The sequence below is a fragment of the Podarcis filfolensis genome (assembly GCF_964270895.1).
Source record: "Podarcis filfolensis genome assembly, chromosome: 8".
NCBI classification, from domain to species: domain Eukaryota; kingdom Metazoa; phylum Chordata; class Lepidosauria; order Squamata; family Lacertidae; genus Podarcis; species Podarcis filfolensis.
Genome location: NC_139611.1, coordinates 65,193,910 through 65,220,146, shown reverse-complemented (window position 1 = coordinate 65,220,146; position 26,237 = coordinate 65,193,910). Strand labels below are relative to the sequence as shown.

General features: G+C 45.2%; 1 protein-coding gene and 1 long non-coding RNA gene across 7 annotated transcripts in view; one reads left to right on the top strand and one right to left on the bottom strand.

Annotated features, from left to right (window-relative positions):
• Positions 1-3,921: 3,921 nt before the first annotated feature.
• Positions 3,922-26,237, top strand: part of SESN2 (sestrin 2) — a 60,362-nt gene continuing 38,046 nt past the window's right edge. Inside the window, exon 1 of one of the 6 annotated variants that reach the window (XM_083627353.1) lies at positions 3,922-4,632. In XM_083627353.1, the coding sequence (XP_083483479.1) occupies positions 4,237-4,632 (396 nt within the window). In that variant the 5' untranslated portion in view covers positions 3,922-4,236. Of the gene's footprint in view, positions 4,633-23,924; positions 24,436-24,701; positions 24,923-26,237 lie in introns of those variants that run through there. The other 5 variants (XM_083627352.1, XM_083627355.1, XM_083627354.1 and 2 more) reach the window with 5 other exon arrangements.
• On the bottom strand, positions 16,855-26,090 carry LOC310769256. Its single transcript, XR_014551580.1, has 3 exons — positions 25,093-26,090; positions 20,842-20,864; positions 16,855-17,381 (listed from the first exon to the last, which is right to left on the bottom strand). It is a non-coding gene; the product is annotated as an uncharacterized lncRNA (long non-coding RNA).

The window sequence follows — 26,237 nt, the reverse complement described above, 5'->3', positions numbered from 1 at the left end:
TTCTTGATCCAATTCTCCGTTTTTACTCACGGGTACTTGATTTAGAGTCCAAATGTCAACAGGAAAAAGTCAGCGCTCTCCGGCGATGGCTGTGCGGCTTTCCTCCATGGAAATAGCGATCGGTTCGCAGCACCGCGCTGCTCACCCCACTTCACTCCGGAGCCCTAAAAAGAGGGTTCCTCGTGAGTAGGGGAGGCGCCCTTGGTGCTCTGCCAAACCCCATGTTCCCAGGCTTCTCCACCTGGGATTTCTAGCGGGCCTTCGCCGCGGCGGGAAGACCCAATTTCCACGGAGCCCGTTCCTCCAGTCGGAGGAACTCCGCCATTCGTAGTTGGTGCTAACCCGGAAGTCCATTGCACAAGCGTTAATCCTTACACTAACTGAACAGGTTCCTTAGCACAACACTGGATACAACCCATCACACCTTACCAGAATATATATGTTCTTGCTTGTTTTATTTAGACAGATTTATAAACAGCTTAAACAGCTCTCTAAGCAGCATACATAATAAAATTGCAGATGGAACACAACTGAAGCCCACGAAACTATTCACTTGTTAAATTTATACCTCACCCTTCCTCCCAAAGGGTGTCAGATTAGGACTTGGGGGACAAGGATTCAAATCTCCATTTGGCCATGAAGCTCACTGGGTCACCCTGAGCCCATCGCTACCTCTCAGCCTAACCCACCTCACAGAGTTGATTAAATGAGGGGGAAAACCATGTATACCACCTGAGCTCTTTGGAGAAAAAGGTGGGATATAAACACAATGAATAGTATTTGCTTTTATTAAATATATATCCAGCTGTTCTTTCCAAAGGGCCCCAGGGTGTCAAACACAAAACTGATATTACAATAAAACGAAACAATAGCATTTATGTTGTGCATTTTAGTTCTGAGATTAAAGTAAAGGGACCCCTGACCATTAGGTCCAGTCGTGACCGACTCTGGGGTTGCGGTGCTCATCTCGCTTTACTGGCCGAGGGAGCCGGCGTTTGTCCGCAGACAGCTTCCGGGTCATGTGGCCAGCATGACTAAGCCACTTCTGGCGAACCAGAGCAGCGCACGGAAACACCGTTTCCCTTCCCTCCGGAGCAGTACCTATTTATCTACTTGCACTTTGACGTGCTTTCACACTGCTAGGTTGGCAGGAGCAGGACCGAGCAACAGGAGCTCACCCCGTTGAGGGGATCTGAACCGCCGACCTTCTGATCGGCAAGTCCTAGGCTCTGTGGTTTAACCTACATGCTGCGTCCCTCTAGTTCTGAGATTACTCTGCCTATATTCTCCAAATAATCCTTACAACAGCCTTTTAGAGTGGGCTGCTGTGATGCTCGTGTCAGCATCAAATGTTAAAATGCGAGGCAAACTTTTTTCATTGTTTGAAAATGCTGAGATAAGTGAATAAATATCAACAGTCACCTAATTCAACTTTCAGCCATTCACAAAATTCATCTGAGTTTTCCAGCCAACGGGTTGCACAGGAGATGTAGACATTCATTGTAACAACTGTTCCTGGCAATCATGCAAAGATGTAGGAGCTGTTTCCTAGACTACAGCAACTTGACATGTCGGTGTGACCTTGGCGTGTACTATAGTTAGTTGGATTACAGGTAAAAGCATCTACTATCCCAATTTGCAGATGCTGGGGTGGGGGGAGAAATTTGATAGTGCAAATGTGTGAATGATAAGCAGGCCTGCTTCGATTTCCTTACTGCTCCAGATCCTAATCCAGCAAAACACAGGCGTGAGTGATGGCCAAACTAGACATGACACCAACTTAGCAATTTTGTGAATGGCTTTAAAATAGGTGCAGGCAGCTTAATTAAGATTGGGACTGCAGTGAAGATCCCACTGCCATTTCAGCTTAGACTAGTCAGTTTCATTTGGATATCCACTTGGATATATGGACTTAATATTAGGTCAATCATTCTCTTTTATTACACTCAGTGACCAGTATTGCCAGGGGGGGGGGGTACATCTATATAAAATAAGACCAAACTGAACACAGAACCATTACAGTAAAATTACTAGTTCCTGCATCGTACGATAAGCCGCCAGTCATAAAGAACAAAATGGTAAGTTTGCTCAAAGTTGTCCCTGATGCGTTTTACATGCAGCAAGCAGCACAATATTTAGCCCCCCTGGAAGAGATGGATGTGCTCTGACCATTTTTATGTTTAAGTCAGGATCAGTTGAATGCTTTTATTGTTCATATTAGGTGATTAAATCTTATCTGCCCTGGGCGGGGAGGACGAGGGGTAGTGCCGCTTGCCAGAATGCCCCCCTCTCACCAAACTTAGGGGTGTTCCACAAGGCCTTGCTGCTCGTTTTTCCTTCTCCAAGGGTGGAGAAGACCAGCAGCAATGCCTCACACCAGAAGCAATGGGTGGGTCGGGCGCCACCCCTTGCGCTTCCACCACCTGAGGCAGCTGCTTCACCTGCCTTCTGAGTGGGCTACCTCTGGTCTTCCTTGCCCCCTTCCCTGTGGTTCCATACAATTTATATTCATGCAGGTTCATTTTTTGGCTAGTCTGCCAGTGCTTTCTAAGCAGCAGGTGTTCTGTCCTGATCTCACCGCTTGAGGATGCATTAGCTTCATGTGGCTTTACTATACCCTTGCCCCCACCCGTCCCTTTCAGGAGTGCTGTGACAAAGGCATGTAGCATTTCATAGCCTCTGCGGTCCCTACATCCTTACTGAGGTTGGGTATCACTTTCTCACAGCTAGTGATGACAGTATGTACCATGTTCTCCCATAGTACTGATTTCACTGTGAACCAGAGGCTCTATTAGTGGAGAGTAAAGGGGTGGAAGTCAGTAACACCATTAAGGGGTGGGTGGGTGTCAAAACATATGGCAGCTCCTGTCATGCAAAAGCAAAGGTAGCCATGTTGCTTTTTGTGTGACCTGAAAATACCAGATTTAGTTATTCAACAGCAGGATCCCAAACTGCAGGAAGACGATCTTAGTACAACCTAAAAACAACAACAGGTCTAAAAGTACCCAGTCTTTACTGACAATGAACAGTTATCCTGATTTGCTTCTAGGGTGTTTACACGTCTTCCTGTTAGTCATTTGTTCATCCCACACTTCTCCTACCTGGAAAAAGTCCATAGTTTTGTTGCATGAGGACAACAGAGGGCTTTTAATCGACTTTGTGCAAATCTATGTGGTTGAATCCCTCTTGCAAAATGCTGACAGCATGGACACAGGCACTCTAACTCTTCTTAACATGACTGGTCCTTTCGTCCCACTCAAATTCTTATTTTAATATTTGCAAAAAGATACAGGAATATTTTAATGAATTAGCACATAAATGCTTCTCCCGAGTGTGCATTTCAAAAACAATAAAATTCACAAATCCTCGAATAAATGCCACCTTGTTTTGTTTGCAGTTTTTGTAGCTGTTATCTTACTGTATTGTGGAAGAAAAAACAAACAAGCCAACTGGGCACACAATTTGCCCCCCCCCCATACACAATCCATCCTTTCCCCATTCATAAATTTTCATCAAATGGGATGTCCGTTTTAGAAATATTGTCTTTCCCTTTCCCATAATCCCATACACAAGTACAGCCTGTGTGTCCAAATATAAGGCCTAAGCACATTTTGACGCAAGGCAGGACTGAGAGACGGAATATATTTTTAATGTATTTTTTTAAAAGGTCTTGTTAGGAACCTTCAGCTGTAACAGATGTATTGTAACGTAAGCTCTTGTACCAAAATGTTAGTCTTTAAGGACCCACAAGTCTTCATATGTATATGTGTGTTTGCTTTCACACAGCTTTGCCTCTGGAAAATAACGCATCTTGTAAATACCGCTTGATCAGGGCTTAAGTCGCAGCTTCCAGCACATTCATAACAAAGAAAACTACATCTCCCAGAATGCACCAGGGCTCGTTGCTCTAAGCCACGGTCCCCTTTACCTGTCACGGCTTGCAGTTCTGTGCTTTCTCCAGTAGCAGAGACAAGACAGATTGCATCAGCCTGAGATGTTTTCTGCAGCCTCTTCCCACCCGAACAAAAGCAACGTTAGGGGACCGAGGCTCACCAAGGCTGGATTGCCGGCAGACATGGTCCTCTCAGCCTGGTGGGTGTGCCACTGCTCCTAGTGATGTCTGTCTGCCCATGTGGCCTCGCCTTGCTGCAAGTGGATCTGAGAAACTTCCAGATGTAAAAGCCTAAAGGGAGAGAGAAACAGGACTGCAGAACAGGTACGCTTGATCCCAGAAAAATGACAAGCCAATCCAAGCCTGGGGTCTGCGTTAATGCGCCAATCAGGGCTGAAGATCCACAGATGGCTCAACAAAGTGCCATCCTACAGGACCAGAGGAAACTTCAGGCAGGGCCACAGGGCCACCTGGACTCTGGAAAGTGGGTTGGGCTCCATAGCCGAGGAGAAAAGGACCGGGGAGAAGCAATGGACACCTTGGCTCAGGCTCTGCTGAGTTCCATCGGCCATCAGCCTTGCCCTTCCCAAAATGACCTGGAAAATGGACGGTCCTCATCGTCGCCAGAAGCAGCAGGGTTGGAGCTTCACCAGATCCTGGTGTTATTGCTCAGGCTCTCCAGAAGCTGCCCTTTCAGAGAGGTCAGAGAGCGATGCTCACAAATGCTAAAGGCTGCCCAGGTAAGATGCCAAATCTAGGCAGGCTGGTTACAGATTAAAGGCAGAATGACAGAACATGGTCTAAACCACCTACATTAAATGAGCTCACAGGAGACAACTTGTGTAAATCATAGAATCGTAGAGTGGGAAGGGACTATGAGGGTCATCATCCTCATCAGCTTTATTGCACTAGTCAAAGGCCATGGCATCATTCACAAAGGAAACAAAAACGAAAAACAACAATAACCATAAAAACATCAGGCACTGCAAATACAATAAACCATGGTCACGTCTCCTATAAATTGTTTGTTGCATGCAATAGAATAGCAGGGGGTTCTCAGATAGAATATGCCAGCTTAAATGTCCGAATCGCCTTTGCAATTGACCGCTATTTTATCTAGTTCTTTTCTCCTGATCTTCTTAGCATATAGTGCTACTTTATAAGTTAGGAAGTCATGAGGGTCATCTAGTCCAACCCCCTGCAGTGGAGGAAGCTTTTGCTCAACATTGGGCTCAAACACACGACCCTGAGATTAAGAGTCTCATGCTCTACCAAAATCCCTAGTGGAACAACAGAAATGGCTCCAGTGCAGGAGCTCTATCTCCTCGTTTGGGGTGTTGTGTTGGGAATACGCGGATGTTCAGTGCCAACAGGTACTCTGCACATGATCAGGGACACTCCCTTATTTTTTATTACTTCTAATGCGACAGGGTCACTAGGGTGGAACGGAAAATAGGTTTTCAGTCCTAGTTCAGAATTAAGGCCTAGCAAAATCTTCCATACCATCCTACCGGCCTCAGCTGAGCTATGTCACCATAGATGATAACATTCTATATTTTATAACAACTTATATTTGCAGGCAGCCATAAGGGCTAGAATTCTTTTCAAGATGTTGAACTGTACCAGTACCATTCTGTGCACTTGTACAATATGCATGCAATCAAGAAATCATATACTGTAACAATAAATGTAATAAAATTTAAGGGCTAGGACAATAGAGAAACAACAGTCCCTGAATTTCAGATAAGGCTGTCTGTGATCAGACCTGGAATAGTTTCTTCACTGTCCCCAAAATGAGAAGGAAGTAGCAACTTCTTCATATATATTTCCTGAGTAAGAGAGACCCCATCTGCGCTATGTATTTTTAAAAGTATCGTATGACTTCAAACAGTCATGAGTTCCTCCAAACAATTCTGGGAACTGTTGACCCCTATTCCCCTCACAGAGCTACAATTCCCAGCGTTCCCTGGGAAGAGGGATTGTTAAACAACTCTGACAGTTGCAGCTCGAAGGGAGGGGGGAGTCTCCTAACCAGACCCTTCAAGTGTCCTTATTTTCCAGGGAGAGTCCCGGGTTTACAGAAGCTGTCCTGGTTTCTGATTTGATCCCGAAATGTCCTGCTTTTCCTTGGGGCATCCCTATTTTCATCAGAGAAATGGTTGGAGGGTACAGAATAGGATGTCCTTATTTTTGTCAGAGAAACGTTGGAGGGTATGCAACTCTCAGCACTCCCAGGATTCATTGGGGGAAGCCAAGACTGTTTAAAGTGGCAGCTCATTGACGCTGCCAGTGAGTGTCTTTAATGTGACAAGACGGTTGTCCCTGCCCACGCGTCAAAATGGCTTCTGGGTGGTGAGGGAAAGTGAGGAGCTGTGTTGCTGAGCTGAAACTGGGCTCCCCAGCCCTGGCATAAGGCAATCAGGCAAGGGGACAGGACTGGCTTGGTTAAAAACCAAGCATCAAAACATTGACTGCCGCATACAGAGTGAAAGCCTGCAGGAGCAAAACAGTCTTTAATAACGCAGCACAGGAAGGGGCCAGCTGTACTTCACAGTGCCAGGTGTTCCATTATCTAGGTGCGTTGGCACGATGAAGGCCCTCTGTGTAACACGGAGATGTGTTTGCTGCAAGCCTGTCCTTATTTTCCTTTGTGAAATGTTGGAAGGTGTGACGAACACAAAAGGCCCCTCGCAGAGCAAATCCTGTCACTTCACACGCAGCTTGCAACTGCAGGGGTGTGTTTTGAACTGGAGTGCAACTACCTTTTTCAAGAGTTATCTTTTAAAAAAAAAATGTATTTTTATTAAAGATTTTCTTGGTTTACAAAAGTATGTGCAATGTCTCTCTCTCTTTTTTTTCCTCCAAGTAACATTTTTTACAGATCAGATTCATTTGTTGAGACATTAGGAAGAAAAGGGGGAAAGAGGTGGAGGGGGGGGAAGGTGAGTGGGGGTGGGGTCGGGTGGTGATGTTTCTATTTTACTTAATATATGTGGGGTTTTGTGTCAGCGTCACTTGTGCAGGTTCTCTGCTATTCACTTGTGGTGAGAGAGGTTGGGGTTGGCCTAGGGTGTGGTTGTTTATTTGTGGTTGGCTGTGGTGATCTTTGTTTTCATGTGTGAGTGGGGTGGGTGGGTTACCCATATTGATTTGTAAGCTGTTGGTGGATTTTTGTCATTGTCTTGTTGGGCTGTGTATGTGATAAAGGGGAGCCATACCGGGGTGAAGGCGTCTTCTTCTGTATGTCCCCGTGTCAGTTTCAGTTTATTGGTTAAATTTTCTAGTAAGGCTGTTTCCCATACTATTTGGTACCATTGGTCCATGCTTACTCCTGACAGGTCTCTCCAGTGTCTGGTTATGGTGTTTCTGGCTGCTGAAAGTAGGTGGGTTATGAGTTCTTTGTGGTGCAAATGGGCATTATTGTCTTGGAAGATGTTTAGTAGGGCCAATTCTGAGGTGATTTCTAATACTTGCTTAGTTATTTTACATATTTCTCATATGGCTGTTGTCCAGAACAGTTGGATTTTGGGGCACTCCCACCACATGTGGAGGTATGTGCCTGTGGAGGTGCACCCTCTCCAGCATTTTGGTGAGGTTCCTGGGTGTATTAGCGAAGAAGCAAACACTTTCTTGGCTTTTAAATTAGCGGAAGACAGGCTGTTGCAGGAGAAACCAAGGCAGCAGGGCACATGTATTAACTTTCTGCTACATACAATTGTGTATCTGACCATGATCCTTGGTTTCTTATATTAGGATGTTACAAGCATGGCCCTATTTTACCTTTGGCAATTGATTTAATGTATTTATATATACCATCACCCCATCTGCATTTCAACGTCAAAACAACCCTGTGAGGTAGGTTAGGTTGTGAGACAAAACTGCATTTTTTATAATAAAAAACCATGTGTTTATGTGGAAAAATCTACTATTTAATGCTGGTGAATTTCCACAAGAACTTTCAAAATAAAATTAACTGATGTAGAAATGTGGAGGACAGAACATAAGAGTGGAAAAATGAGGAACTGAGAGCAACCGAAATTAACAGATTTCTCCCTCTCTATCCAGATCTAACTCCCCCATGGCCTGTAGAGAGAGGCTTTGAAGGAATCTTCCGACAGAATCGGCACAGGGGAGTCCAGCAGGTGTGAGAGGTGTGGAAAAACCCACATGTTCCTTTTAGAAATCCCCCACTTGATTCCATTTTCCTTTCTGTTTGTGTTAGGAAGATGAAAGGCTGAGAGGTTCCAGCAAGTCTAGTTGTTTGGGATGCCTCATGACTCCCGTTGCTCAGTCCCATCTCCTGCCCACCTAGCAGTTCAAAAGCATGTCAAAAGTGCAAGTAGATAAATAGGTACCACTCTGGCGGGAAGGTAAATGGCGTTTCCGTGCACTGCTCTGGTTCGCCAGAAGCGGCTTAGTCATGCTGGCCACATGACCCAGAAGCTGTCTGTGGACAAAAGCTGGTGAGATGAGCACGCAACCCCAGAATCGTCCGCGACTGGCCCTAACAGTCAGGGGTACCTTTACCTTTACCTACCAACTCTCAGCACTCTGAATAAACTACAGTTCCCAGGAAAACCAGGACTGTTTAAGGGGGTTCGATACTGCTTTCAGAGTAGGCTGCAGATGGGGCCTAAGAAACTTGCTCATTCCAGCATGAAGAGGTAGGGTGGGGGGCAACAGAAAGAAATGTACTGTGAGAATTGAGGCTGCAGTCCTAACCCATTATTACCTGGGAGTAAGCCCTGTTGAATTCAATAGGATTTACTTCTGAGTAGACATGCTTAGGATTGCATTGCAAATTGATTGTGCAGTTGGGGATATGAGGTTTAATAAGAAAGCTAGGCTATTAGAAAGAAATAGACAGTAAATATGAATACCGTTCCATTTTAAATCTTCAAAAACCTATATTGATAGTATGCTAGAAGCTTCCATTACTCTCCAAAGCCCCATTTATTGTAATCCAGTTTCCCCTCCCGCCCGCACTCTTCCTTTCTGGATGAGAGTCTGTCAAGAGAGAGAAAATTAACACTGGGTAAAATTGGAAAAGAAGTTGTTCCATTAAATTATCTCTCTCTCTTCTCATCAAGCTTTTGAATATATATATTGATTTCCCCAGTGCCTTTGGGCAATCATGAATTTCTTTTCTATTTGCGCACTAATGGCAGGCCAGGTGTCTTAGATATTACTTCTGATTACAAAGGATATAATAATTTGATCTAGTCAAGCAAATACTGCAGATTGGAAGCCTCCCCTGTTAGCATTTCTGGATTTCTCCTCACCCCAACCCTTCTCCCCAAGTGCTATCAGGATTTCTGGAAAGTTCACCCATATGCTGGCATTTGGTTCCTGAAGGTGTCACCCACCGCTGCATGGTCAAGGTCTTTCCCGTTTTGTCCAGACTGGACTCCAAACCTCAAAAGTGGTCCAGAAAATAGGAGAGAGGAAGAAAAGTCTAGCAGCACACTGCAGCGGCTGGGCAGATGTGAGGCCCTTTCACAGAACTCCCTAAAGTGTAAAGTATTGTTGATTTTTCAAATTTGGATTGTGTCCTAATGAACTCTTCTTATATGGCAGTGGTTTTCAACCAGCATGCTGGGGCACCCTGGGGTGCCTTGAATGATGGTCAGGGGTGCCAAAGGCAACACTGGCCTCTCAAAAAGCCCAGAATCAAATTTAAAATATTAACAGATGCGAAAGAAAGAGGGGGCTTTGCCCTGCCAGATTTAAAGTTGTATTATGAAGCTGCAGCTTTCTGCTGGTTGAAAGATTGGTTACTTCTTGAAGATACGGATGTATTGGATTTGGAAGGTTTTAATAATGCGTTTGGATGGCATGCATATTTATGGTATGATAAAGCTAAGATAAATAAGGCCTTCAAGAACCATATTGTCAGAAAATCAGTTTTTAATGTCTGGACAAAATATAAAGACTTACTGGAGAATAAAACTCCGAGGTGGCTGTCACCCCTGGAGGCTAAGGCTCGGAAAAGAGCCAATATGGAGGCCAACTGGCCAAAATATTGGGAGATAATAGAAAAGGATGGTGACAACTGGAAATTGCAGAGTTTAGAAAAGATGAGAGACAAAGTGCGAGACTGGTTACACTATGCTCAGATTAAAGAAGTGTTTAAAAATGACAAAAAGTTAGGATTCCAAGTGGAAAAGTCAAAGTTAGAAACTGAACTGTTAGAACCTAAGACTAAGGTACTTTCAAGAATGTATAACTTGCTGCTGAAATGGAACACACATGACGAAATGGTAAAATCAACAATGATAAAATGGGCGCAGGATATTGGGTATAATATTATGTTTGAAGATTGGGAAAGGTTGTGGACCTCTGGGCTGAACTTCACTGCATGTAATGCGTTGAAGGAAAATGTGATGAAAATGATGTATAGATGGTACATGACCCCTGTTAAACTGGCTAAAATATACCATTCGTCTGATAGCAAATGTTGGAAATGTAAGGAAAATGAAGGAACATTTTTTCACCTCTGGTGGACCTGCCCTAGAGTGAAGGCCTTTTGGGAGAAGATATATAATGAATTAAAAAAGGTGTTTAAATACACCTTTACTAAGAAACCAGAGGCCTTTCTCCTGGGTATTGTCGGCCAGAGCGTGTTAAAAAAGGACAGAACATTCTTTTTGTACGCAACAACAGCAGCAAGAATATTAATTGCCAAGAATTGGAAAACTCAGGAGCTACCCACTGTGGAAGAATGGCAGATGCAACTGATGGACTATATGCAATTAGCCGAGATGACCGGCAGAATTCGAGACCAGGGAGAAGAAAGGATGGAAGAAGACTGGAGGAAATTTAAGATTTATTTACAAAAATATTGTAATTTGGCTGAGTGTTGAATTGGATGCCAGTGCAGACAATTGTCTACCATTAAATTAGATTTAAGGCTGAATTATATGTCAAACCAAATTAAGATTATTAATTAAGATGAGTTAAATGATAATTTGTTTGAAATTAATTTAATAATGATGTAAGTGTATGCGGGAGGTGTGGGGGAGTCCCATGCAACAATTGAGAGATGTTAAATGGACAATGATAAGTTGTGCTTATCTAATATATGCTTTATTTGAAAACTTTAATAAATATATTATAAAAAAAAAAAAAAAAACAAAGGCAACACTGGCCTCTGTCCCTTTTTCCTTCCCTCCCTCCTCTAATGCCCTCTTGCGCCTCTGCCTGCCAAAGGCTTGCACAGCTGTTTGTTACAGCAGCCCTGGCTACAAGCTCCCCAGGCGAACGGTGCCTCCGGGGCCGGCCATGGGGTGTTTCCCAGGTCCCTGTGGGGCAGGGTGAGGAGGCACTTCTCTTTGGGGCAGGTGGGGCAGCTCAGAGACCAGGGGCGGCAGCAATGGCTGCCCTGAGGACTCCAAGGAGAGGGGAGAAGAGAGGAAGCTGAGGGAACACTCCACAAGGGAGGGTGTTCGAAAAGGGGTGAGGGGCTGCCAGCTCTGCGGGCAAGGGGTGACATAACTGGGCTCTTGAGCCTCACAGGGATGCCGCAGAAAGGATGTAGTTGGTCAAGGGAGCCGTGGACGCAAAAGGGTTGAAAACCTCTGTTATATGGGATCAGACCATTGTTGGCACATCAAGTTTTAGTAGGGTGTTCTCCAGGAATGGAGAACCTGTGGCCCTGCGATATCAAATGATATAAAATTAATATCAAAAGACAGGATTTCTGGAGAAAAGGACAAAATTTCAGGTGCAGTTTAACAATCAACCCCTCTTCACAGGAAACACTGGGAATCGTAGTTCTGTGAGGGGGACAGGTGGTGCATAGCAGCTCACAGCAACCATAACAAACTAGACTTCCCAGGATCCCGTAGGAAAAGCCATTGACTGTTTCAAGAGGTATGATACTGCTTTAAATGTATAGTGCAGATGGGGGCCGAAGCCCCACTCTGAGCAAACCCATTAAAATTAACAGACATAAGATTTGTTGTTGTTGTTGTTTAGTCGTTTAGTCGTGTCCGACTCTTCGTGTCCCCATGGACCAGAGCACGCCAGGCACTCCTGTCTTCCACTGCCTCCCGCAGTTTGGTCAAACTCATGCTGGTAGCTTCGAGAACACTATAGACATAAGGTAGTCATGTTCATTAACTTCAATTGGTCTAGTCAGAGTAGGACAGTATCATACCACTTTAGTCATGAAAACTGCCCTCTCCAAAGTAGGACACATGGCTACTCTACAACGAAGCCTAGCCTTTAGTTATAATTTATTTCATTTCTGAATCTCTTCCTGTGAAGTGTCCCAAAGTGATGAATAACATCACTTAGGAGCACGAGTATATGTAGACCCTGCTAATATGGGATCCTGACTCTTTTGGGAGAAGGGTGTTCTTCCACTCCTGACCATGCTGCACCGCAACCTTTGTATGGAAGCATTTCCCCCTTAGGAGACTCTCTGAATCACCTTGGCAAACAATGGCCTAATTCCCCCAAGATGTTTGATGCCACGCCACTCCTTGGTTGCAAAACAGGAGTGGAGGATCCCTCCCAGTCGCAACAATGTCCAGATGAGGCCAATTTAAATCGGAGCAAACAACAAGAGATTAAAGGCTCATTGGGGATCTGGAGTGCGGTGGAGTAGGAAAAGTTGGGTTCTTTGAAAGGGAGCAGATGGGGAGACAGGGAACTTGCTTCGCTTGGATCTGCCTTAGAAGTGAGAGACGGGGGATATTCCTGGAGGCCACTGATGCTTGAGAGAAAGAGGGGTACAGCGGTTGAGAAGGCCCTTAGGAAGTCCCCTCCTATACTGGTGCCCCCACCACCCAACTACAGCTTGGTTTACACCATAGTAGGTAGTTACGTGTCACCATCTTAAATTTCCCACAGTGGGGTTTCAGATTATAATGCCAGTGCATCATAGTGTGGAACCAGAACCTGAGAGACCAGGGTTCACAATCCCCACTCTTTGCCATGAAACTCATTAGATGACCTTGGACCAGTCACTGTCTCTCAGCCTAGCCTTCCTTACAGGGCTGTTTTTAGGATGAAATAAGGAGGGGGAGAACCATGTATACTGCTTTGAGCTCCTTGGAGGAAAAATGGGATAGAAATGCAATAAATAAGTACCCACACAACACACACACATACAGATATTTTGAGGACCCACCGTATTTGCATGACTGTAAGTTGTTTTAAACTGTTTTTAGTATTGCGTATTAATGTTGCAACCTGCCCTGGGAACTTAAGGTGAACAGCGCATTAATAATAATATTAATTGGAGCAATTAAAAGGCACGTCAGGCAGGAACATATCATACTAGTGGTAAACATGTTGACCATGGCATGCATTTAATTATCACGAGTGTGGAGATTGGATCCTTTACCAGTTATTGGTCAATAAAAGTGGAAGGTGTGGAATGTCATTTGTATGAATAAGGAATGACTCCATAGTGATTTCTCGGAGGTGGGGGGAGGTTTCCATTTGTGCTATTTTGCAACAGATATAGTTGGATAGAATGATCACCTCTGGGCCTCTCCAGACTTCCTTTTTATTGTGCATTTGTGATGATACGTGCTCATGATGGTGTTAGGGCAGTTATACACAATCCTGCTTTCATAATACCATTTGAACCTGCAAAGCTTTTGGGGTGGCCATATTGCTTCGTTTTGAATCAGTGCACGTTCCATAGCTTCCTGCGGAAATTCCTGCTGAAACTTTTCGTACCACCAGTGTTCCAGGGTGTTGTTATTGTTTGACCTGCTTTAGCCGTGCTAGAATGCAAGAGTGCTGCTCCAGGTAGCAATAATGCAGTAACTTTGGGGAGGCATCGCAGAACAACTAAGAAAATGGAACGATGTGTGTGGATGGTCCGGCATGAATCCGCTCTGAATGACATGTTGGTGAATAAACCTGCACATAGACAAATGACACCAGTCTAGAGGTTTTCAAAGGCTTTCCATGCAGAGATTAGGGACTGAATCTCTGTCTCTCACACACCCTGTATTGTGGGTTCTGAAGCAATCTCTGAGGATTCTGAGGTTCAGAGACGATCCAAATGGGTAAATCTGGTGACAGATTTGTGGCATGTGCTCTTACACCTTTGTGTAAAGAAATACAGCCCCAGTGCTAATTTCTCCTGCTTCTCCATCCCCAAAAGGCACAGCTGTCACTCAAGCTGTCACTCCGAGGCTTGACACAGTCACATTTCCCTCTGCCTGGAGGTTAATGAACCTGGGAGGAGATGCTCTCCTTCCACCATTGGCCTTTCCCTGAACTTACGGCCTTTTTGTAAGATGTGAATAGGCTGATAGATTCCCTAGAGAGTGGCTGGGTCTGTCAGAAGAAGGACGCAGGCTGGCAGCTGATGGCGGTCTCTTTTTTGGGTTCCTCTGCCTGGGACGGGCGTGGGGGAAGGAGCATTAATTTGTCTCCCATTAGGGTCAAACTGATCACCATATTTGGAGGAAGGAGCTACGGTAGCTGATTTGGCCCCCTCCATATGCCATTGGACTCCAACTCCCATCATGCCCAGCCAGCATGTGCAATGGTCAGTCAGGGATGATGGGAACTGTGGGTGGGCAAAATGGGGAGGGCAGCTCATTGGCCTTCCCTGGCAATAACATTTTCTTCCACATCAGTCCGCTCGTTCTCTAACATCAGCAGCCGAGCACCTCCTGGTAGTCCCTACACAGGATGAAGTATGTGATGTGGTTGTCCAGGAAAGGGCCTTTTCGGTGGTGGCTCCTTGTGGTGGTGGCTCCTTCGGTGGTGGCTCCTCCCTTCCTACTGAGATGTGCCTCACCCTATCTCATGACCCATCTAGTCCAGCATCCTGAAAGCGGCTGACCAGATAACTCTGGGAATCCTGCAAGTTGGACAGGAGCACAACAACACTCTTCCCCCTTGCCACCCCCAGCAAATGACATTCAGAGGCGCAATGCCTCTGACAGTGGAAGCAGAACATAGCCTTGTCCTCTGTGAATTTGCCTAATCCTTTTAAAAAGCCATTAAAGTTGGAGGCCCTTGCTGTCTCTTGTGGCAGCGAGTTCCACAGTTTAACTATGTGCTGCAGCATGAAGAATTACTTTCTTTTGTCCTTTAGTGTTATGAGAGATTGGGGGGGCGGCTTGTCTGCATCCACTCTCTCCATGCCATGCACCATCTTATAATCTCCTCTCCTTCCGCCTCTTACTTGCCTTTCCCCTAAACCTAAAAGCCCCGAATGCTGTGACTTTTCCCCATAGGTGGAATTGCTTCATCTCCTCGATCACGCGACCCCTCCACACATCTGGTGGCATGGGTCAGGCCCGTGAAAAGCTGGACGTGCCACCGCAAACGTCTTCTGTCTTTGAAACGTGGTTGCGGCCAACATTTTTGATGCAACAGCAGAATGCGGCAGGAAGATTAGAACCAGGACCATTGTCAGGCAACAGGGGCTGGTGATAACACAATCTTCCTTGAGGAAACCCTTTGTTGAGCCACAGAGTTGTGCAATGGCGAATGCCAAAAAAAAGAAGACCCCGGCTCTTGCTTAGTTGCCTGCAGGCTGGTGGGCCTTTCCCCACTCCTACAGCAAATAAAGTCAATATGGGGTGCAAGGAGCCTCAAGAGCTACAGCAGAGGCTTCGTCCTCCACGGCCCTCCTTTATTTGTAGTGTTATTTGCCCAGATTGGCTGAGGAACTGCCTCTCCTCTGCACCACAACAACCCATTCAATGGCTTCTCTGAGAGACACTCTCACTCTCAGGCAAGGTGCAAAGGCACGGTCCTCTGACTGGTAGGCTTCCCCGATTCAAGCTGTTGCCGGGCAGAAGAAGGCTGGGGGAGGGGACCAAAGAAAGACCTGGGATGTTTTGTTGCAGAGTATTTCTGTTTTCTGGACTTCGCCGCATGGAAGTCTTCAGATCAGACAGCAGAGATTGCTGTCTGGGGCCTGGTTTTAAAATAGCTTCTGGTTGGAATGAAGTAGAGCTGAAAATGACTGGGGCGGGAGACAGTCCACGTTTCTTCCAACTAGGTTCAAATGTTTGTTTGTTTTTCATCCATTAGTAAGTGGCAAAGCAGCACTGTGAGACCCTTGGAGAGATGTGCGGCCCAATCTTCCGCATGCTTATAGGGAAGTAACTCCCACTTTAGTCACTGTTGCTTCCTTCTGTATTTGTTTGATTTCCCTACACCCTTCACCCTTCTCCGCCTGAGTTGCGAACCGTATAAAAATGTAACATCGGTTACATTCCTTTTTCGATCCTATGAAAATTAATTTCAAATTATACACCAAAACTATAGGGTAGTAGCCAATGCTAGTACTACTCAGAGTAGATCCACTGAAATGAGTGAGCCTGAATAAGTTATATCTATTAATTTCAATGGGTCCACTGTCAATAAAACTTACTTCAAATATTGCCCTCTATAACTATACTACACCTACTCTAACTATTTTTATATGTAATTATATATTTATTATAAGTGTGTATTGTCTGATAATATCCATTGTCAAATCGCTACTAATTATGTTGCTGGATTATTTACCATTCTGTTGCTTGTTTGTCAATACAGGCGACTCTCAATTTATGCTGGTTTATGTTCCTGAAATACTGTGTAGTCAAAAGTGCGTATAGTCAAAACACATTGGCTTCAATGGCAGGTGGGATTGTCAAAGTATTTTTTTCAAGATGTTCACCCTATTTCTGCCCCTTTTTATTTTTTTAAAAAATGCCAAGTGCCTAAAAAGAATGCACACAATTTAAACATGTGTAAGTTATCTGTACATGTGAGTTATCTGTACAGTGTTTTATTTATTATTGTTTATTTCTATTTAAATTTTGTATAACTATAAATTAATTTTTTTAAAAAAATGCAGGAATAAAAGTGGATAAGATTTTTATTTTCTTTATTTTTTAACAGAATGCATATGTTTCCCAATTACAAAGTTTTATGGGTGACTTATAACAAGAATAAAAACAGTATGTGAGATGGTGTTGCAGTAGCTGTGCTTTGGAACCCCCTGCCTATAAACAAGAGGCAGGTACCTTCATGATGCAGTTTTAGGCCCCTGCTAAAAACTTTTTTTATTTCAGCAGATCCACCCAGACACATAATTTGTTGTGAATACTTGTTTTGAAATTCTGCTTATTTTTTTAAAAAAATCTGTATTGGATTCATCATTATTGTTTTATACATGCCACTTGGATTTTTTTTTTAATTAAGTGGTTTACAAAATTTGTTAAGCAGTGTAAAATGCAGTGATAAACCGCCAAAACAAAACATATAATTCAGTGTCAAAACTGTGCCAGCAGGAAATAAAGCCAGTGTGTGTTACAGTCACAAAAAATCTGATCTTTGGGGAAAGCGGGTGTTTTTGACAAGACCTCCCTATCAATTATAATTGCCAGTAATATCAAATCAAATAGCACCACTGAATTTGCCAGTATGTAATTGAATCCCACCTGGAAGCAGCAACCGTCCAGAAGCAAAGCCAGTGAAAAGGCATCAAGGTCTTCCTAGATGTTGCAGGGGAGATCTATGATTGAAGTAAGCCATTATAACAAGTCAGCTCTGAGTATAAATAACACTGGATATAATACCTTCTATATTTGCCTTCTTTGGAACCACATCATATTTGACCCATTTGGCACAGAACACAAAGCCAAGCCACAAGCAAACAGGCAGGTTCCTGGAGAGAAGATCATGGTAACTTTTTCATTTTCTGGTCCTGCCGCCTCCACTCTTCTGTGTGCTACGTTCAATCCTGGGCTTATTTCCTCCAAACAAACCATAAGCAGTAAGCCATAGAACATGGAACCTTGGCTGCAGCTCATGATTTGTCCTGAGCAAGATAAACCACCTATTCAGGTCTGGACATAAGGCAAAGCCAAACCCAGCAGTGCAGCAGCAGGACATGAGAAGGAGCAAAGTGGCTGCAATCTTCTCTCCAGGAACCCACACGGTTTGATCATTTGCCATGGTTTGGCTTAGCGTTATGTGCAAACTGGGCCACTGACAGCTCATAACACATTGTCAACAACCAATATATATAGCCCAACATCTCTTTCCTCTTTTGTGGTTTCCAGCTTGTTGAGTCATTTGCTGAAAAAAAAATATATGATCTCATTTTGTTTAATCCCTTAAAAAAAAAGAACTCAGGTATCTTAAAAACAACCTTTTACTGATGTCTATGTGTGTCCAGTGGAGGTTTTAGGGCAGATCAGGAAAGGATCAGTTTTCATGACTTACTAAGGCAGCAGTCCTGAACTCACTCGATAGGAAGGAAGCCCCACTGAACTTAGCAGGACTAACTTCAGAATAAACATGTGTTGGATTTCACTATGAATTGATAGGATGAGATGTCATAGTTGGGAAACCTGTACCTTTAATAATAATGGCTGTGGCTGTGGCTTTTCTTCCTCCCGTAATACTAAGAACAGGGCAAACAGCATCTGCCAGAGTTATCTTTACTAGTACAGTGGAACCTCGGGTTACGTACCATCCTCCTTATGAATGCTTCAGGTAACGAGCTCCGCTAACCCAGAAGTAGATGCTCCTGCTTGCGAACTTCGCCCCGGGATGCAAGTGGAAGTTGTGCACCGGCAGTGTGGCGGCAGTAGGAGGCCCAATTAGCAAAAGCGTGCTCATTTTAAGAATGGTTTGGGGTTAAGAGCGGACCTCCGGACCAAATTAAGTTCGTAACTGGAGGTACTACTGTAAAGGTACAGTAGCACTGCCTCCTAATATATCAGAAATAAAGTGTAAGTACTTGTTGCAAATTCTTGACTAGGGCCTTGGAAATCTTAGAACTGCCAGTTCCTGTTAAATTACTATGTAAAGGATACTTTAACGGGAGGCTGCAGACTTTGAAATCTAAGAACAAACTAATTTTGGCTTTGAGAGATTAAACGAGGGTCAGGGGTTATTTTTGCAGCAAATAAACTTCTTCCATTTGATACAATATTCCTTCTCCAAAGTTTCAAGTGCTCGGATAAGTACAATATGCTTTCAAAAGCTACATTCCCAAAGCTACATTTCAAAAGCTATATCACACCACAGATGTCTTTGTTGTTAGAATTAAGCAGACTGATCATCAACAAAGAATGGCTTCTATTGTCTGGAATGGATTGAGTTTCCCAGGAATGGAGCAACAGACTTGAATCTGTTATCTATTGAATATTTTTTACACTTAAGCCCCACCTTTTCTCCAAGGGGCTTAAGGCGGTGCGCATGGTTCTCTCCCTTCCACATCGTATCCTCGCAGCAACCCTGTGAATTAGGTTAGTCTGAGAGACAGTGGCTGGCCCAAGGTCCCCCAGTAAGAATCATGGCCCAGTGGGGATTTGAACCCTGGTCTCCCAGGTCCTAGTCCAGCACTCTAACCACTACCCCACACTAGCTCTCTGGGAAGAGATGAGTATGGGAAACTAAGGATTCTAAGAATAGAAGATGAGCCTGCTGGATCAGGCCAATGGCCCCTCTAGTCCAGCACCGCATTCTTACAGTGGCTGATCAGATGCCTGTGGGACACCCATAAGCAGGATCTGAGCACAAGAGTGCTCTCCTCTCCTGTGGTTTCAGAAGCATTTTGCCTCCAAACGGCAAACAGAGCATAGCTGTGGTGTTGTAAATAAAAATATGCCCTTTTCCCTTATGGGGTATCCAAGAGCCCATATAGAGTCCTTACATAGGTTCCCTATTGGTAGGAGAAAATAACAGAGGCCAACCAGAGAATATTGAGAAGCAAAGCAGCTAGTAAGCTTGATCTTTATTGATCTGTTGCAACAGGGTACTCCCCTCACACGCAGGAGAGGAAGAGGACCCCCAAAAAATGCTGTGCAAGGGCTTATAAAGACTTTTGAAATTCCCATCCTCTAGATCAAGACCACCCCCAGAAACATTATGCATACATCACAGAAGGGGTGTAACCTAAGACCACCCCTCAGATACATCCCACCTACATCACAGAAATTTTAATATTGTTTTTCTCCTGTTGTTGTTTATCTCCTGTCTCTTTGTTTATTTCCTGTCTGGCAGGTTACTTGACTGGATTTATTGGGGAGCCTGGGCAGTCTTTTGTAATGATAAGGCTCACACCCTTATTCAAACACAGATTAAGACAGGATTTGTGAAGGAAGAGACAATGGGGAGGCTTTTCCATTTTGACCATGCAGAGAAACATTTGCTCAGTTTAGGAATCAAAATGGTTCCAGGTTGGCTTTCCTGTGCTGATCTATGTACGTGTGGTTATGAACGTTGCCTTATATCTAAGACCATAAAATTCCTATCACAGTGGCTAGTGGCCATTGATAGCTAGCCCTCTTTTAAAGACCTCCAAGTTGGCAGCCATGACTGCCTCCTGTGGGAGTGAGTTCCATAGTTTAACTAAGTGCTACATAAAAGTATTTTTTCCTATCAGTCCTCAATCTTCTGACGTTCAGCGTCATCGGATGCGCACGAGTCCTGGTGTCATGACACAGAGAGAAAAACTTCTCTCTCTCCACTCTCTCTGTGCCATGCATTATTTTATAAACTTCTATCATGTCACTTCTTCGTCTTTTCTCTAAACTAAAAAGTCCCAAATGCTGCAGCCTTTCTTCCTCGGGGAGTGACTCCATCCCCTTGATGATATTATGAGTGTTGTTGAAGAACGAGAACCGTGATGTTTATAAGCAGATTACTTCTTTCCTGTAACTTCAGAAGTGCTTCTTCAGTGCTGCTTACCTCGAGGGCAAATTTATGGCTCTGGATCAACTGCTCTGGGCGTTCAAGGAACAAATGTTATTTGAACAGTGTGCTAATCTCCTCTGCCTCCCCCCCCTTCATACTCCCCTCTCTTTATCACTTTGTTGTTCTCTCACTGCAGTTGTTTTGCACATTCCAGAGAAAAGAGGGCCCTCTCCACACTTGATCACTGTGTACTCGTCCTTTTTTTTCCCTTAACTCATCTCAGAAACTGAAGGAAAGAACAGACACCTATCTTGCCGGTTACTCACCAAAAAACGTCTCTTAGTCATACCTGTGAAAATAAAGGAAGACAATCAACTCTCTAGACGTTTAAAGCAGTGAATCCACAGCCTTAAACTGAGAATTCTTCCGAACTAGAATAGTTACAGCTCAAAACTTGTGCATGTTCTTTCAAAAGTCAGTCCCATGTGGGGCTTGTTCCTAGGTAAGGTGTGCATAGGATTGCTGCCTCGGCTGAGTCATTTATTTATTAAACTTACATCCCGCTCTTCCTCCCAAAGGAGCCCAGGGTGATAAAACACTGCAGCCAGTGATAAAACAATGCAGTTAAAAAGTACATATACAATTAAAACATAAGATAATCACACGCTCTCACAGCAAGTAATTTCAAGGTTGCCAGGAGCTGCATCTTTCAGGCATCAAATGCCTGGGTAAACAGGAGTGTTTTTCAGCTAATAACAAGAGGCACACCTCACGAGAAGGCATTCCACAAATAGGGAACTGGCACTGAGGATATGTTCACATTTTGGCTTACTCTGCACCTAGTGCGGTCCTACTGCTAGTTTCTGAAGCTGCGTTCACACATTAGCCACAGTCCCTAGCAGTTCTGTAGTTTATTACTGCTGTTTGGTGTGCTTTCCCTAAAACCAGCACCAGTTTCAGTCTGGTTAGAAGAATGGATGAGGAAGAAAGCGGTAAAGTGAACATACTCTAACAGCCTTTGTGCAGGGGCAGATCTGTGTGCAAGTTCTGGCGGCAGCTTAATGAACAGGAGTTCCGGGGGGCTGCAGGGAAAACAAAAAATGTATGTCAGGTGTAGACATTCCCAGCTCCCCTTCCTGAAAAATGAAGAAATACTTGTAAATGTGGCTTGATGTGCAGTGGGGAGGGGCAGGATGACTTTGCTACGCTTCAAGCCCCTAATGTGAACATACCCAAACCCTAAGGCTACTTCCAGACTGTTGCTATTTTGCAAGTGGGATTCAAATTCAGGATAAATTCTTGATAAACAGGTTGCCTGGAAGCAATGCAAATGGCACTCTTGCGCAACAAATCTGTTCACATTCACTTGATGTTGTGCAGTACGAAAAGTGGTGGAAAACTACAGTGGAAAGTGCAGGATAACCACCACTTGACAGCAACCTGCAAACATTTGCAGAAAAATCCTGATGATTACTCAATATATATGATTCCCTCACTTCTAGAAGAGCTGTTTATTGAGGGTTGTGGTTGTTGTTTTTTAAGCTTTTCTCCTGAAATTTATTTTTCAGTTTCAAAAAATACATATGACATACAATCCCCATGTACCTTCCCTGCCTGAAAAACATTCCGTGTGTAAGATTGCATCAAAGTCAATCAGCAGTCAGTAAATGATAGGCAAAGATTAAGCAGCTTTGGACAAGATTATATCAGTTAGCAGGGGCGGCCCATCATATTTCGCCACATCCGGAACCCAGAACCCAACACTGCAGCTGCTTGCTTCTCTGGCAGCGGCAGGAGGAGACAAGTGTGCCCATGGAACTCCAGCACCACTGCAGGCCTCCTGCCCCACCCCCCCGCATCGCCAGAGAAGCAAGAATTGGTGGCAGCAGTAATATCTCGCACAGAACTCCACGAAAGCTTGCCAGAACCCACCACCATAGCAGCAATGGCAGCAGATGGAGATGTGCAGTGTGACACAGCAGGACCTGCTGTCTCTGGGTCCCAGTGGGATCCTGGCACCTGAGGCAATTGCCTCAGTTGGTCTATTTGTAAGGTCTATTTGTGTCAGTTGCGTGCCTTCTATTCTCTGTCTTTACAGATTGCCTCAGACTGAAACATGGGTAACTGGTGGCAGGTCCTTTCTGAATAAACATGTGCCACACAGTTCTAAATCAACTTGTGGTCTTTGTGTTCGTTAGCGCTCTCAGATACTTCCTTAGTTTCTCTGTAACAGCTGTGTTCCATAAGGTATCCGACCACGAGCGTTTATTGAGCAGGGAGGTGATACAAAGATGCTTCAAGCAAGCATTATCCCATAGCTTCCAGTGCATTTTTCCATTACAGAAGTCTCATTACCTCACAGGTATGTTGTGAGGTGAAATAAAAAATGGGGAGGAGAACTATGTACGCTACCTTGAGCTCCTTGGAGGAAAAGATGGGTTAGAAATCTAATTAATAAGTAAACAAACCCCAATTTTACATGATTGAATCCCAACCGAAAATAGTGTCAGTCTGGAAGCACCCATTGTCTAACCTCCTCACAAACTTGGCGTAAACAGATTAGGGTGTTTGCTCAGTAAACTGGTTATCTGGAAGTGAGCTTTAGCTGCGCAACCTAAAATTGCCAGCAGATGCTTGAATCCCACCAGCAAGAGACAGTCTGCAAGCAGCCCTGCTTTCTTTGAAGGTTGGGGGTGGGGGGGGCGTTATAAACGTTGCCCTCTTGTATCACTTCCAAACTGATGCTATCGTCAGCTGGTTGTCAGTCACATTCCAACAGATTCAGGATGCGCAATTACAGCTGATTTAGTAAACTTGCGCAACAAACCCACTTTCCCCAATCGATCGGACTTTTTGGGGAGGGAGGTATTGGTCCGTATTGGTCCGTAGGGTTTTAGCATGTGTTTTGTGCTTCCATATTGTATTTTTATGTTGTGAAGAGCCCTAAAATATGCGGTTGAGAAGCGCCCTTATTGCGCATTAGGGGCATATGCGGCCATCAACCCCACCAGAATGTGTCCAGAGAGCCGCGCGAAAGCGCGACAAAGTCTTCAGGCGCCCGCATATCGCGACAGACCGGCCCTAACAGACCCCGGCGGATTGCTGCACTTCCAAGGCTGCTTTCCAATCGGCCGGCCCAGCCCCGCCCCGCGCAGCAGCAGCAGCACAACCGCCGCCAAATTTTCCACCCCCTTCCCGGGGCATGTATGTTAGGAGAAAAACAACCTCGGCGGGAACTACGCCTCCCATGATCCCAAAGCGGGCTGTTGTTCTCCTTCCGATTGGTGCAAAAGAGGTCGGCAGTTTGAAGCCCCAGTCTAGGGAAAGCCCCGCCTGCATCCCAACGATTGGCTTTTCGGGGCGCGCGTCGACGCCTCTTTTCCTTCCCCTTCAGTAAAGCAGCTGTTCGGGGGCGGGGCTTCCCTCCCTCCCCCAGTGCTCTTGAGAGCGATTACTTGGAGGAGAGTTTTCAGTCGGGCGCTTCGCGAGCCTCTTGAGCGTTCTGGAACCCCGGTGCACCGGGACGTTCTAGAACTCCGCCAGTTTCGGACGTTCTGTCGCAGAAGCCTCGCGGAGAAGGAGGGGCGCTCAGCCTCCCTGTGACACTTGACGCGCCCGGGAGGAGGGGGGGGTCCGCCTGCCCGCTCTTGCCTCTTTGCACTTTATTCCTCCCTCTCTCTTTCTTAAGAATTTGCACCACCTCCCTCCCCCCTCTCTCAAAAATTGCTTTTTCAAAAACTTCCCAACTTTGGAGGAAAGGCTAGCGGACAGCGATCGCGCTTTATTCTGGTGTGCGTGCCCCGCGCGGCTCCCCAGCGCTACACGGCACCATGATGGTCGCAGACTCCGAGAGTTGCGACGCCCCCGGAGTCCAGGGCTATTTACCCTGCAAGAGCCTCGGAACTTTGAGGAGTAAAGAGGTAAGGCAAACGAGGGAGACGCGTGCCTCTCTCTCTCTCTCTCTCCCTCTCCCTCTTGGGGTATTTTGGGGGGAGGGTTACCATTTGCCTTTCAACTGTAACCCTGGCTAACTTTATGCGGCGTCGGTGTTTGTTTATTTCCCCTCCCCGCGCACCGGTTCTTTGCCATTTTAGGGGGATTGGGAGGGGGGAGCGAGGAGGAGGGGGCGCTCCAGTTGCTGCTGCAGAGTTGCGTAAAAGGTGGTTGTTATGATGATCCTCCGAACAGGATACATTAGAACCTAGTTGCATCAGCCGTAGAGACACAAACAAGCACACGGAGGCTTGGGGTCTTGAAAAACACACTCTCTCAAATCTGGGGTGAGAGCGTGGTTGCTGTACTGTACCGGAGGCCACTTAAGTGAGATTAATGATCAAACGGGCTGGGAGAGTGAGCCGTCGGCGCAAGCGGGGATGTGCTTTCCCTCCTTCTGAAAACTGCAAAATGGTAAGCGGTTGCGAACCTTTTACTTTGGTGTGTTGGTCCGTTAGGATGGCCTCCTCGCCCCCCAATCATTCGGCCCCCTAAATGGTTAAATAGACCTTACCCCGCAGTCCTGGCTACCCTCAGAAATAAGTCCTATTGAATTCACCGGGCCTGACTCCCAGGTAACTTACCGGTGTGCACTAGAGCGCCCACTCTTCTCCTAACTGTGGGACTTTTGGAGCAAATAAATGACGCTGTTTTTATTTAAGTTCCATGTGTAAACAGGGGTTAGGATTGCCGCAGCCTTGCTCTGGGTTATCGGCTTGTGTGGGTCAAGGGCTCCCTCTTGCATGATGTTCATTAGAGGGAGGCAATAAGTTCCCGTTTTGACTTGTTTCTTCTAGTGGTCAAGCACACATGTACGGGCATGCCCCACACTGTGTGCCCCACATTGCCGAGGGCGGAAGGGGGCCAGCTTAACTGCAGGATTTCTGCATAGATAACTTCTATCTCCAGGATTAGCTAAGCAAACACTGATAACTTTTTCAAGAAGAAAGGTTGTATCCTTGCCCCTTTTGCAACCCATAGATTGACCCACTCCAGAAAATGTGACTTATTGCACTTTAGCCGCCACCCCCCCAAAAAAAAATTTGGGTCCCCTGGACACCCTCCAATTATACCCAGCTCAGCACTGCAATGGGGTGGAAAATCACACTGCATCCTTTCTTCAAATTGTTTTAGCTGCCAGAGAGTTTTAAAATTGCTTTAAGGTTTTTAAATTGCTCTAAGGTTTTTAAATTATGGATTTCCTGGCCCCGCTGCTTTAGTGTATAGTTATGGGTCAGTTTGGATCTCAAAATATTTGTCAGTGTGTATTGATACCACAGGGCAGTGGTGATGGTTTACAAAGGGTTAATCCGGTGTATAATTTTAATGGAGTGGTGAATACCTCTTGTTTGGCTTTGCTGCATTTCTCCCTCCCCTCGCACCCCCACCCTTCCCATCAGGATTGTGAAGTTTCTTTGGACACCATAAAGCCCAAATTGACAGGCCATATTTTGAGTTTTGCAAGTGCTGAAGACAGAGCCAATATTGGCTTTGCCTGTTGGCCCACTGGGATGGAGCAAAGGGCTCTTTAAATCTCTCTTCCCTGCAGTGAAGAGCAACAGAGGCTTGGGCTGAAGCCCCTCCCTGGATCATGCAGCTCAAGACACAAGCCAAGGGTCTTCGCTTTCATGCACTCCTTGCATGGGCACTCGTTGGCTGGAAGAGCAGCAGCTCCTCAGTTGCTTCTCCTCAGTCCTTTTTCGAGGGTGGACAACAGCCACTGTTAGAT